The sequence below is a fragment of the Propithecus coquereli genome, unplaced genomic scaffold (genome assembly GCF_000956105.1).
Source record: "Propithecus coquereli isolate 6110/MARCELLA unplaced genomic scaffold, Pcoq_1.0 Scaffold208, whole genome shotgun sequence".
Taxonomy (NCBI): domain Eukaryota; kingdom Metazoa; phylum Chordata; class Mammalia; order Primates; family Indriidae; genus Propithecus; species Propithecus coquereli.
In genome coordinates, this window is record NW_012145856.1 from 755,313 (window position 1) to 770,525 (window position 15,213).

The 15,213-nt window shown below is 39.7% G+C and overlaps 1 protein-coding gene across 1 annotated transcript in view; it reads right to left on the bottom strand.

Annotated features, from left to right (window-relative positions):
- The window catches only part of SMYD1 (SET and MYND domain containing 1), a 72,296-nt gene extending 67,418 nt beyond the window's left edge, over positions 1 to 4,878 (bottom strand). The window contains exon 1 of the mRNA XM_012644190.1: positions 4,742 to 4,878. Within this exon, the coding sequence (XP_012499644.1) occupies positions 4,742 to 4,878 (137 nt within the window). The remainder of the gene's footprint in view (positions 1 to 4,741) is intronic.
- Positions 4,879 to 15,213: the final 10,335 nt, after the last annotated feature.

Below are 15,213 nucleotides of genomic sequence, written 5' to 3' on the forward strand. Positions count from 1 at the left end.
TTATTAAAATCATTAAATGATTATTAAATGCACCATTTTTATTCACTACTAAGAAAGCAAAAATCATTCTGCCAATTAAACCATAATGAGCCACAGATTTTAGGATACATCATGATTTAAATGTTAAAATGAAATACGTATCCTGTAATTGACAAAATATGTGTTCTGGAGTTGATAAATGTGGCACACTGTATGTGTTCCATTTTCCTTCCATTCTAAAATAAACTTCTTCCCCCATATTTTAATAGCTGGAAATTAGAAATAGGTCCTACCATTAAGGTATACATTTAATGTAATGTTTCTCCCAGGACCCCCACCCCACCTACTACTCATCAGGATCAAGAAAATATTATATATGCATTACATTTGCATGAGACAACAGAGGATATACACCAGAATGTTAATAGTTTTTTCCAAATGGTAAGATTGCAAAGAATTATTATTTTCTTCCTTTGGTTTTTCTATAATTTATACATTTTCTAAAATGAGCTTTAAAAATCTGAACAATGCCAACAACAAAAACAGCATCAAAAATTCCCAACCCCCCCCCAAAAAGCATCATGAATTCCCACATTACCTCCATTTTACGTAAAGGCAAGCAGGATCATGTGGGCTAAGGTATGGCGGAATTCCCATTCACTGTCCTCCCGAGAACAAGGAACCCTCAGAGAGAAGAGCTAAAGGGGCAGAGAGCAACATTTACCAGCTAATGCACCATCCTAGTGTCTCATCTACTGTAAAATATTGTGTCCAAGAAAAGCAACGTGGTAAGCAGACCTCACCGTACTATTTCACCTTCACTCCTTTCCAGTACCAATCAAAACATCTATGAGGGGTGGCAAATAGACTTTGTTTCAAATGCCAGTTCCCACTGATCAGTTGTAGCCCCTTGGAGAGCCCTGCTGGAAAAGATTCTGAGGCCAGTTGGAGTTCAGGAGCAAGGTGTTCCTGGTTGATCAGTCATGCCTGCCAGGGATCATGGTAACCCCAGTGCTACATATTTGCTAAGCCTGAAAGAATTTTCCTAGCTTTATTCTTGCTCTCTTACATTTAAGCAGACCATCTGCTTTTCCAAAGAGCAAAAACAAAAAGAGATCCTAACCAGACTAAGGACTATAATTTAAGGGCCTGGTTTCTGTTAACGCTAAGCTGGGCCTATTCTAGCAAAGATACAATTCAAACTTGCAAATCAGCATTTCACAGTGCAGCATTATATTTTAACGCTGAATACACATACATTAATGACCCAGTAATTTCATTCCTGGGATACACACCTCAATGTGTCTGCTCTTCAAGAGATAGGGAGCCTACAACAATGTTCATAGCAATCATTTACAGGAGACTGGAAAAATTAATTGTGGTATATACAAACACACAGTTTATTCATATTATTAATAGCTGCACAAAACCATATGGATGAATAATAAAACAAATAATTGAGTGAAAGATGCAAGTGACATAAAACCACATATAATATTGTACCTTTGTTTAAAAGATCAAAAACAAAACGTAAAAACTAAATTATACATTGTTTAGAAATACATAACTATGTGATAAAACTATTATTTAAAAGGCAGTAGAATATGCAACGCAAAACTTAAGATAGTTACCTTTGGAGCAGGCATGGGACAGGATAGAAAAAGATGAAGAAGATACACTATGTTGGAATATTCTAGCTGAGTTGGGTATTCATTTATTGCTATGCTTTATAGTATATATGTTAGAATATATAATGTATATGTTAGAATATATATAATAGTAGTTAGAATAATATGTATTACATATATTGTTTAAAGAATTAATTTTTATTTAATGCAGTGCTCAACTAAAAATAAAATCTTTCCTCATGTTTGCGTTGGAAGGGTAGGGCAGAAAGCCTGTCTTGCGATAACGTGGATTAGAACTTGCCACCTTTATAGAGTGACTTTTGTGGGTAACTCAGGCCTACCTCCTTCTTATCTTTAGGGCTGAGCCTCACCAGAAGCCTAAAGTGGATACAACTTTCTTTTGATGCCTCTCTGGGCTGTCTTGGGTATAACCAAAGAAAGAACAGCCTCTCATCTGTGCAGTGACAAGTTTGGATAATGCACTTCGAAAAAACCATCTCTTTTAGATTTTTTTCAATCATTTTAAAGATCATTTACCCCAAAATCCCAATTTTTATTACTTTATTACTATCCTAATATAACATTTAACGTAGCGTTTTATCTGCAATATGCACTAAGGTTGGTTTTATTATTACCTCAAATGAATGACAAATTATTTATAACAACAAAAACATGGAAATAACCTAAATGTCCAGTTATCAGCAAGTGGCAGAAGAACGTGCAGCCTTTAAATACTATGTCTCTGAAGAATATATAATAGTACAGGAGATGTCTAAATTATTAAATGAAAAGCATAATAGCTTGCATAATAAGATCCCAACTGTGTATTACAAACAAATGAAACCTATGTTTTAAAACAAGCTGGAAGGAAATACCTAACATGTTAAGAGTGGTTATCTTTGTGTGATATCTTTATTTTTCTTTCTGACTTTTCTAAAATAATAACTTTTATAATGAAAGGAAAGCCTACTCAGCTCTAAACATTCTTGAAAGAGAAACTTTAATCCTAGCATTTTGGGAGGCCGAGGCAAGAGGATCACTTGAGCCCTGGAGTTTGAGACCAGCCTGGGCAAGAGTGAGACCCCGTCTCTACAAAAAAAAAAAAAAAAAATAGAAAAATTCACTGGGTGTGGTGGTGCATGCCTACAGTCCCAGCTACTTGGGAGGCTGAGGTAGGAGGGTCACTTGAGCCCAGGAGTTCGAGGCTACAGTGAGCTATGATGATGCCATGGCACCTTGGCCGGGGAAACCCAGGGGGATTTTTTTCAAAAAAAAAAAAAAAAAAAAGATATTCTCCTATGTTTTAGACAGAATCAGGAAAAGGGATGGGGGAAGGAAAGAAAGAAAGAAAGAAAGAGAGAGAGAGAAGGAGGGAGGGAGGGAGGGAAAGAGGGAAACTGATTGCCTAGATTTGCTTTGGGGACTAGGAGCCACCAAATGGAGGTGTTCTCCACAAGGCCAGGTGGCAACTTGATGGCAGCCCCAAAATCAGTGTTCACAGTTCCTGTGTTTCTGGATCGTTGTGTTTTAACTCTGAATCCAGCTGATTCCTAGCTGTACTCACCCCTCCCCTGACACACACGCAAATTAATGAGATAAGACAAGTTGCCCCTGAAGAGCTATCGGTGTCACCTGGGCCCCCTATATTCCTCGGGTGGTTGTGAGCCACATGCTGCAGTTCACACCCTTCTCCCTGAAGGTCTCGGTAGGCAGGAAGAAAAGGGAATGTGAAAGCTAATCAGGTTATCTCTGAAAAGCAGTGCCCATTCCCAGGATGGCTAGTGCAGTGAGCCAATCACAAAGTCTAGATTATCAGAGGCCATCTTGATTCCCACCACATAAATGTCAAGCAGGTCATCCCAACTTTGATCTCAGAAAACATTGTCATTTTAATGTAATCACTGTGTAGTTTTGTTTAAAATAAAGATTTAGTATTACTTTAAAAGTTTGGTAATCCAGTGTAGACAGGGTTGTGGGGAAAATGGGGATATAAACTTAATAGATAAAGTCGCAATTGGTTAGCTTTAAAAAAAAAAAAAGTAAACTTAATAGAGCCCCTTTGGAGAGCCTATTAAAACTGAAAACAGCACACCCTCTGGTGCGGCAGTTTCTCATTGGTGTGATCTAGTCATATGCCCTGGAGAAGAATCACACACATGTATAAGTAGACACGGCTAAGGATTTTAATTATTTGTTTTTATGAAAAATTGGAAACCACCAAATGTATCCCAATAGGGAAATGGATAAATAAAATGTCATGTATTTATAAGGTGGAATATTTACAGCAATTAAAATTGGTGATCCATATAGCATATGTATTCTACATGGATAGCTCTACATGTAGTTAGAAGAAACAGATCTCTGGGGATTTAAAAGAAATATCTACAGACTTATAGTTCCTATAAAGGTAGACATCAAAAACATGTTTAGAGAAAAGAGCAAAATGATATCTAAAGTATGAAATCACTTCTGTAAGAAAAGACAACATAGACAATTTGCAGCTATCCATTTTGATAAGTGCAAGTATGTGTATGTAATTGTACAAGAACATTGTAGAAGGAAATGCATTGAAATAATAACATAAGTTACCTCTGAAGAAAGGCAGAAGGGACTGGGATTGGGTGATACTCTAATTTTTCAAAGGTAAATGGATTCCTATGGTACTTATGTATTTATAATTAATTTTTTAAACTCTCAACAATTACTTTATCCTTTATTTATTATATCAAAAGAAGCTAAAAACATGGAGTTTTCTGTAAGGAAATGTTTCCCACAGAACCACACCCACCTTTCTACCCCCAGCACACTCCCTTCTTCCTTATTTTTTTTTCCCATGCTTTCATAGCATTTGGAAGCAGCAGACCCTTTCAGCCAAGTTCACCGGTGTTAGGAGAAGGTGCCCAAAGCCTTTGCTCACCTTTATCATCCTTTCAGGAACCACAGCAAATCACACTGGCAATGACCCCTTGCAGAAAAAGCGATGCCAGAAAACAACTGGCAAAGGTGCCATCTTGTTAAAAAAAGATCACATGAATTTTATCCTTTGCCCTGATGATTTTGAAAGCAAAGTATGTTAGAATTTGGCACCAGCCAAACCAACAGGAGAGAAGAAGGCAACTCCCCACATTTCATACCTGTCAAAAACCACTGCGGAATAAGCCCTCTCGGCAAAGATGACATCTGCAGCCCAGAACTCCTTGGTGGCCTTCAGACCCCTGCCTTTGCCCTCAGAAGTGAAGACCTCCACATTCTCCATTCTCCCTATTGTCATCTCAGAGTCTGTCAGACCAGCACGGTGGATATTTAACACTGAGCCAAGTCTCTTGTCACTGCTGCTATTTCAGCACCTTCGGCATCCCAAAGAGCAAGACTATAAATGGACAAGCCACCTCCCCTTCTCCACCCCCTCTCAGCCACTGGGCCCTCACCTCCCCCTCTGCCACTTTTCCCGGAGGTGGGGATGGGACAGGCAAGAGGACAATGATCTGGGAAGGGTCTCACTCATCACCCAGCAAAGCTGACTGAGCAGAAAATGACCATTTTCTGGGCTAATGTGGTTCTGGGCTTGGGCCTGAAAAGTTTTGAAAAGTTCCTTTGTAGGAAGAAACTATCTGTATATGCTAAGTTCTGGCTGCAGTTATGTTCAGCTTTAGCTGGAATAGGGAGCACTTGGTCAGTAGAATATTTTTAGCAGCCAGATGCCTCTGTCAATCAAAAACAGACAGCTGGAATGGTCCAAGAGAAGAGGCAAGCTGAAAATTGCTGCTCTGGGGCCCTTCAGCTGTCAGCTTGCACTTTCTCAAGTGAGATGGGCCCCTCGCCCCACCCCTCTCAGTCTCTCTGCCAAGGGTAGACTGTTGCAAGAAGCTGCAGGAGCTAAACTGAGCCTTTGACATATACATAACAGAACTATTTAGTCTCCAAGGGGCATCCTTTCTCTCCAATATCACCTGGGGCTCTCACAGCACCCCTACTCCAAGGCATGGAGTTCCCTATTCTTAGCATCACTGATGATGCTGCTGGATGCAGGCTGGATACAAAGAAGGCAGGCTTTAAAAATAACCCCCCCACACACCACCACCGGCCGTCTTTCTATCAGATTTCCTTTAAACCTGTGTCTGCTGCCAGGAAAATACCAATGTGCTCTGTCCTTCCTCTTACCCGGGAGTAAGAACGTTGAAGGGACAGTTCTAAAATCCCCATTGAACTAAATGCAACTCTTCTTGGCTACCAGACAACTCTCACTGAGGATGAAAAGAAAGATACCTGCAGATCTAGAGCTCTGGCTTATCTTCCATGTAATATTTTTAGTTTCTGGGATGCATATATTTATGGAGGACCCCGTATCCTAGATCTTTCTAAGTGTAGTAGTTCACAAGCACTAGTTTCTGAGTAGGATGGATCTGGGTTTGAATTCTTTTTCTCCCCAAAATTTAGGGGGTACAAGTGTTTTTGTTACATGGATGAATTGTATTATGCTGAAGTCTGGGCTTTCAGTATACCTGTCACAGGAATAGTGTACATTGTACTCAATAGGTAGATTTTTATCCCTCATTCTCCTCTTACCCTCCCTCCTTCTTAATTTCCAATGTCCATCACACCTCTTTATGACTATATATATCCCTCATTTAGCTCCCACTTATACGTGACAACACATGGTATCTGTTTTTCCATTCCTGAGAGACTTCACTTAGGATAATGGTCTTCGGTTCTATCCAAGTTGCTGCAAAAGACATTATTTCATTCCTTTTTATGGCTGAGTAGTGCTTCATGGTGTGTGTGTGTGTGTGTGTGTGTGTGTGTGTGTGTGTGTCTGTGTCTATGTGTATTTATACACACAAACACACATACTACATTTTCTTTATCCATTCATCAGTTGATGGGCACTTAGGTTGGTTTGCAATTGTGAATTGTGCTATGGTAAACATCTGGGTGCCAGCGTCTTTCAGATGTAACAACTTATTTTCCTTTGAGTAGATATCCAGTAGAGGAATTGTTGAATCGAATGGTAGGTCTACTTTTAGTTCTTTGAGGAATCTCCATACTGCTTTCCATAGCAGTTGTTCTAGTTTACATTCCCACCAACAGTGCATAATAAGTGTTTCCTCTTCACCTCATTCATGCCAATATCTATTGGGTTTTTTACTTTTTAATATGGCAATTCTGACAGAGGTAAGGTGGTATCTTATTGTGGTTTTAATTTGCATTTCACTGATAATTAGTGACATTAAACATTTTTTCATATGGTTGTTGGCCATTTGTCTATCTTTTTTTGAGAAAAGTCTGTTCATATATTTTGCCCACTTTTTGATGAGGTTATTTGTTTTTTTCTTGCTTATTAGTTTAAATTTTTTGTAGATTCTGGATATTAGCCCTTTGTTGGATGTACGGTTTGTGAATATTTTCTCCCATTCTGTAGCATGTCTATTTACTCTGTCAATTACTTCCTTTGCTATGCAGAAAGTTTTTGGTTTAATTAAGTCCCATTTATTTATTTTTGTTGCTGCTGTATTTGCTTTTGGGATCTTACTCATAAGTTCTTTGAGTAGACCAATGTCTAGAGGAGTTATTCCTATGTTTTATTCAAGAATTTTTATGGTTTCAGGTTTTACATTTAAGTCTTTAATCTATCTTGAGTTAATTTTTGTATATGGTAAGAGACAGGGATATAATCTCATTCTTCTGCATGTGTCTATCTGGTTTCCCCAGCACCATTTATTGAATAATGGGCATCCTCTCTCCAGTGTATGTTTTTGTCTGCTTTGTCAAAAATCAATTGGTCATAGCTATACGGTTTTATTTCTGAGTTCTCTACTCTGTTCCATTGGTCTATGTGTCTACATTTATACCAGTACCATGTTGTTTTGGTTACTATAGCCTTGTAGTATAATTGGAAGTCAAGTAATGTAATGCCTCCAGATTTGTTCTTTTTGCTAAGGATTTCTTTGACTATTCAGACTCTTTTTTGGTTCCATATGAAGTTTAGAATTATTTTCTAGATCTGTGAAAAATGATGTTGGTGTTTTAATAGGAATTGTGTTGAATCTGTAAATCACTTTGGACAGAATGGACATCTTAACAATGTTGATTCTTCCAAACCATGAGCATGGGATGCTTTTCCATTTGTTTATGTCATCTATGATTTCTTTCATTTCATTCGTTTTGTAGTTCCACTTATAGAGATCTTTCACCTCTTTGGTTAACTATATTCCTCATTCCTCAGTATCTTTGGCAGGGGCTGGGGGGGGGGAGGGTTTCTTTTGGAAACAGGGTCTCACTCTGCCACCTAGGCTGGAATGCAGTGGCTTCATCATAGTTCACTGCAACCTCGAACTCTCAGGCTCAAGCAATCCTCCTCCCTCAGTCTCCTGCGTAGCTGGAACAACAGGTGTATGTCACCCTGCCTGGCTAATTTTTCTATTTTTTATAGAGATGGGGTCTCAATCTTGCTCAGGCTGGTCTCAAACTCCTGATCTCAAGCGATCTTCTCACCTCAGCCTTCTTTGCAGTATTGTAGATGGCACTGAGTCCTTGATTTGACTCTCAGCTTGACTGTCATTAGTACATAGAAATGCTATTAATTTGTGTACATTAATTTTATAACCTGGGACTTTATTGAATTTATTTATCAATTCTAGGAGTCTTTTGGTGGAATCTTTAGGGTTTTTTAGGTATAAGATCAAATCATTGGCAAACAAGGATAGTTTGACATCCTCTTTCCTGATTTGAATGCCTTTTATTTCTTCTCGTGCCTGATTGCTCTAGCTAAGATTCCAGTACTATGTTGAATAGAAGTGGTGACGGTGGGCATCCTCATCCAGTTCTTAGGGGGAATGCTTTCAACTTTTCCCCATTCAGTATGATGTTGGCTATGGGTTTGTCATATATGGCTTATTATTATTTTGAAGTATGTTCCTTATACGCCTAGTTTGTTGAGGATTTTTACCATGAAGGATGCTGGATTTTATCAAATGCTTTTTCTGCATCTATTGAGATGATCATATGATCTTTGTTTTTACTTCTGTTTATGTGGTTAATCATCCTTGCATCCCTGGGATGAAACCCACTTGATCATGGTGGATTATCTTTTTGATGTGCTGTTGAATTTGTTTTGCTAGTATTTTGTTGATGATTTTTGCATCTATGTTCATAAGAGATATTGGTCTATAGTTTTCTTTTTTTGTTTGTTGTTGTGGGTTTAAATTCTGAGCCTGCCACTACCACCTTGAGATGGAACCTCAAGGGTGATAATTTCCACCTCACTGGATTGTTGTGAAGGTAAAATGAGATAATATGCATAAAGAACATAACATAGCACTTGGCACTTCATAAAGTTCTCAGTAAATGATAACTCTTTTATTTGATTCATTCTGCCACATTATCCTCTCTTAACTATCAAGATGTACCAAAAATTATAATGTATCTTCAACCAAATTGCATCTTCCAAATCCTTTGACTCTGAAAAGGACATCAAAAATCTGTTGTCAGACCATATATCCCAATTTTTAGGTCAGGACACACAGCTGAGAGAATATCTCAGTGACTTCAGATAAATCCCAGAGAGCAAAACACTTAAGACATTTACCAAGTTAGGTGCCTCAAAAAGTAAACATCATATGTTCCCAAGAAAAAATATATTAAGTTTTTCTCCCTGGTTATCTAGTGGTTAGGAAAAAATAAAAATAAATAAAAAAGAGTTTTTCAATCCAGGTTAGCTTCCAATGAATGCCAATATCCACATTTTCAGGCAACTCAGTGCTTTACAACAACTAGTCTTCTCTCAGGGGCCAGGGGTTCAGCCTGGTAGGAATGGGGTTGTTCTTCTGTAGACACTGCACTCTTGGAGCAGGTTCAGCCCAACCCATAGTCAAAAAAGAAATCTACCTACCCTGAGACCAGAAAAAGAGAGCAAGCATCAACCCTTGGGCTTTAATTATATCTATGGGTCACAACCTTATCAGAACAATCATTATTATAGTATTAAAGTATGGTAGACAGAATAATGGCCTCCCAAAGATGTCCAGGTCCTACTGTCCATGTTACCTTACATGGCAAAGGGACTTAGCAAATGTGATTAAGGATTTTGAGATGGAAAGGTTATCCTGGATTATCCAGTGGGACCAGTATAATCACAAAGATCCTTATGAGAGGAAGGCAGGAGGGTAAAGATTAGATGAGAAGGCGATGTAACAATGCAAGCAAGAGGCTCAGGGTCAGAGATATATTTGAAGGTGCTAAGCTGCTCACTTTAAAGATGGAGAAAGAAGGGGCCATGAGCCAAGAAATGGGAAAAGGCAAGGGAACGGATTCTCACTCCAGGGCCTCCAGAGGGAGCGCAGCCTGCCTCCTTGATTTTAGCCAGGTGAACCCCATTTCTGGCTTCTGACCTCCAGAACTCTAAGATAATAAATTTATGTTGTTTTAAGCCACAAAATTTGTCACAATTTGTTACAGCAGCAATAGGAAACTAACACATAAAGTATTATACTTTCTCATTATAGTCTCTCAATATAATAAATATATAACATTTTTGCAACTCTGAAATTCATACATAAGATCACTAACTAGCTCTTATACCTAAAAATCATAAATCACTAGTCTAACCTAATGAAGCAGAAAGAAAATGAAAGCTGACTTGTAATAAATTAATATACATTAATTGTAAATTAAATAGGTAAATGTGCTCGTTATACATATGCTTGGGTACAACTATACTAGACGATATGATAAAATCGTTAGATGTTTGCACCTCTAAGTTGAATCACTATGATAGTGAGATCTAAAAATGCAGATTGATTTTGGAGACACAAATACCATTTGGGGCATTATTGTCTGTGACCATGATTTTCTGAAATGGTGAATGACTCTTTGTGGAGTTCTGAACAAAAGAAAGTATAATCTTCCTTTGGTTAACAAGAAATTGCATTCCTGGAAAATTCAGTGTAAATTAAAACTTTATAAAAACTACTCTATGATTATATGCAAAACAGAGTTCTAGACTGAGATAATTATGAACCAGTTTTTTGCCCACTTGAAATGAACGTTTGAATATTCGAGGTTGTGCAGAATAGGCAAAGATTCTTCATTGTATAAGGCCGCTCGCCTCTTGTTTCCCAGGGCATCTAGCACCTCTGGCCAGGATCAGTGAGACAGGAGATGTTAGCATTAGCTCCCAGGCTGGTGATAGGGAAGGAGGAAGTGGGCCTTACTACACCGCATATCAACACAAATCCTAGTAAAAATTTTATGCCCATCTGCCCTTGCTACAGCCCCTCCTCAGTCTTTTTTTTTTTCACCAAGATCCAAACCTTTCTTGACTGCCCTGCCCTGCCAACAATATGCCAGTAGCACCCCACAATCATTGTGACAACCATAAGTTCTCACCACATTCTGAAATGCTTTCTATGTAGACTTGCTTCCATTAAGAACTACAGGACTTATCTTCAGGAAAAGTACATCTAGAGTTTTGAAAGGATTTCTTACTGCCCTACTCGAGATGTTTAATCAGAGAAGAAAAGATTTAGGAAGGACATGAGAGCTTTCTTTGATGTCATACATCTTGAAGTATGGAAGAAACAGATTCATTCTGCCTTTCCTGAGAGATCAATCTAGGGGCCAGGTGGACATAACTGCATGGCAATGGAGTGTGATGGTTAAGATTGAGCTTCACAGACCTTCACAATCATGTCTCTATAGATGAGCCCTTCTCCACTCCAGGAAGATGGAAACTTTTTCCATTGTTAATGATTTCAAAAGGCTTCCAGTCTCCTTCTTTTGTGTCTCTGAATAAAGAAGGGTTGTGAGAAAAGGAGAAAAATGAGGCAGCTCAAGCCAAAAGTCACTGGCCCACAAGAGAGGTCTTAGCTGGAAGATTCCAGACAAGGAGACAACAAGAATGACCACTATGGGATAGAGCCATTGTTCTGTCTAGCTATATTTCAGCTGACCTCACACACACACACACACACACACACACACACACACACACACGCTAAGAATATTATCATGGCTCCCCAGTATCCCCATACCCTAAAGAAGGTGAGAGGCAATCAGAGCAGGATATGCTATACAAGGGTAATGCGGGTCCCTAATCACAAAGCGTAAGGGTAGAAGAATGTGACATGAAGAGGCCAGGAGTGGGGGCTGTTTGGGGAGAGCTACCAGTGTAACATCACAAGACTAGGCATGGGTTTCAAGCATCCTCTTAATATAAGAAGGGGCTCCACTTGTTAACCTGCATTGTGGGAAGAATCTGTCCCTAAACACCATGTTGCAGCCCCTAAATCTTTAACTGTAGCCTGTATTCATATTATTGTCCTGAGCCTTTGAGCAAATAATGTCAGAGGCCTTGAAAGAGTGATGGTGTTTCCCTTGGTTGGGTTATGTTGCAATTCAGGGACTATATACAAATAAATGTGAGGGTGGAGACGTAAATCAAACCCATATAGTTTGTGATAAGTTTTGAATCACTGAGGACAGTTTGTTTACCTGTTTTAATACTGCAGCCACTAATCTACTAAGCTCTGGAAAACCTCCAATCATACCCTGTTGAAAGACCCACTGGCTAAGTCACACGCCTGTGATCACCATCTAATGGCAAATCAAGGGAGCTACAAGATCTTAAATCTTTTCTAAGGCCTATTCTAGTAAAAGAACAGCCCTTATCACTAGATTCGACCTTCTTTTTACCCACAGCTAAAGTTCATTTAGACCAGGGTGACACAGGAAAGTGGATCCCAAAACGCGGGATCAGTCCTGAAGGCAGAATGGGTTCTTGGCTTCAAACAGGAAAGAATTCAAGAGCAAGCCAACAGAGTAAAGCAAAAGCACGTTCATTAAAGTAGGAAAAGAAAACTGAGGCTGCCCCATAGGGCAGTGGCTAACTCTCAGAGCAACAGATAGTGAGTTGCTGGGGTCTTATTTTATACCTTCTATTTAATTTTATGTTAGGTGGAGGGAGGATTATTCATAAGATTTCTGGGAAAAGGGTAGGGAGTTCCCAGAACTAAGGGTCCCTCCCCTTTATAAATCATATGGAATAACTTCTGGGAGTTGCCTTGGCATTTCTAAACAGTCCTGGCGCTGGTGAGAGTTTCTTTTAGTATGCTAATACATTATAAACAGGGTATAAGGCCAGGCGCGGTGGCTCACGCCTGTAATCCTAGCACTCTGGGAGGCTGAGGCGGGTGGATTGCTCAAGGTCAGAAATTTGAGACCAGCCTGAGCAAGAGCGAGACCCCGTTTCTACTAAAAAATAGAAAGAAATGATCTGGACCACTAAAAATATATAGAGAGAGGAAAAAAAATTAGCCGGGCATGGTGACACATGCCTGTAGTCCCAGCTACTCGGGAGGCTGAGGCAGAAGGATCGCTTGAGCCCAGGAGTTTGAGGTTGCTGTGAGCTAGGATGACCCCACAGCACTCACTCTAGCCCGGGCAACAGAGCCAGACTCTGTCTCAAAAAAATACAAATAATAATAAAAAAAATAAACAGGGTATAATGAGCAGTGAGGGCAACCTGAGGTTGTTTTTCCGTAGCCATCTTGGTTCTAGCTGCTTTGGATCGGCTTCTCCACCGCTTCCTGTTTTATCAGAGACCTTGGTTCAGGTCTTATGACTCCTTATCAAGCAGGGCCTGCTGTTTCCCTATCTTAAGAGGGAAACAAGTTTCCTTTAGGCCTGTGGACTAAGAATGGTTTGTACCTTCTTTAATGATTGAGAAAAACAAATCAAAAGAATACTAGTTTATGACACAGGAAAATTATATGAAATTCAAATTTCGGTGACCATAAATAAAAATGTATTAGAAAATAGCCACGCTCATATGTTTACATATTTTCTATGCCTGCTTTCACACTACAACAAGCAGAGTTGATTATTTGCAACGGAAAACATATGGTCCGCAAAGCCAAAAATATTCACTATCCAGCCTTTATAGGATATGTTTGCCAATCCCTGCTTAGACTAATAATAGCTTAATACCTGACAACATTAAATAGGCCAAGGGAAGCTTACTGCTTCCAAGTGCATTCACTAGGTGATTCATTCATTCATTCCACAAGCATTGAGAGGAACACGATCAAGGAAAAAGTTCCTGTGCACATCTACCACTCACATTCCAGGATGAAAGGATCAACTTCCCTCCTTAGTAGACCATGATTAAAAAAAAAAAAAAGACTATGATATCCTGCATAATTACATCCCTGATGAAACTTCACACTCTCCGGACTCTGTGTTGTTACTCAAATAGCATGCTTGCTTCCCTCTTTCTCCCTCTGGCTCTAAGAAATCCTTAGTTGTGAAACGGTTTCCTCCCAAGAATTCCTAAATTCACTCATTCCGCGTGCAGGCACTGCGCTCAGTGCCCCAGATATAAAGGTGAATAAAATGTAGGCCCTGTCTTTAAGACATTGATCATTTAATGAGGAGGAGCATGTAAGATGGTGAGAGATAGAAGACAAAGAGGAAAGATGTCCAGGGCAGTCTGAGGAGCCAGAGAAGGCTTCAGAAGAGAAATGGCAGACAAAGAGAAGTGGGGCATAGGAGAACCAGAAGAGGAGGAGATCATTTCAGGCTCAAGGACAGAGCAGGAGCAAAGATGTGGAGGTCAAGAAACAGCACGACATGTGAGACAACTACCATTGGGTGGGTATTGTGGGAGCACAGAGTGTTACACTTCTCTTTACCATTCTGGCACCAGCGTTTTTATGTCCCACTGTTTCTTGTACATTTGAAAGCTATTCTAACAGCAACAACAACTGTTTGAATGCTTAAAATTGTTCTTTACTTACATTACCACAGGTTTCACAGCACATTTTGAGGTGCCATATACTGATTTCTGACTTTACCTGCAATTCCTGTCTCTCAAAAAATGTATGAAACCAAACAATAACCCAACTGCTGTGGGACCACTTGCTCAAGACTTCTTGGGTGTGGCTGCCCAGGCCATAGTCACACATATTAGGCTCAGAGTAAACTTCTTTAAATTGTGTTACACAGTTTGGGGTTTTTTTTAATTGTTATTTATTTATTTTTTTATTTCTGCATAATATGGCCATATGAATGTTTAGGTTACATTGCCCTTGCCCCCTCCATGGGGTGTTTTTTTTCTATTAACATTTCTGAGAGGAAGAGGAGTTCATTAGGAAGAAGAGCAGATGTTAGGTAGATAGCAAGAGACCTCCAAGACTCTCCTAGGGGACAAAAGTGGGTGCCTTGTCTGGGCGATACCTTGAGCAATTGCCCCACCGGGGAAGAAGGACAAGGGCACCACCGCCATCTTGGTGCTGCCTCACTTTAATTCTGCCCTGAGTAACTGCCACGCCTGGGGGAAGGAGGAACCCCTGCTAATCTGCAAAAGAAGGCAGGGAATCCCCAGCCCACAGGCCAGGCAGCCCAGGCACAGTAGGATTTGGGAAGTGACCTAGAGTAACCTAAGGCTAATTATCATGTCATTAACTGTCCATCAAAGTGGTTCAGTGGTGACATCTGAACCACAAGGAGGGCCCAATCCAGACTCTATAAAACAGGACCCCAGACCATAATCAGAGCCTTTTTTTACGACAAGAGGCCCATTCATCTTCTGTGGCAAATGTATCTTTTTTTT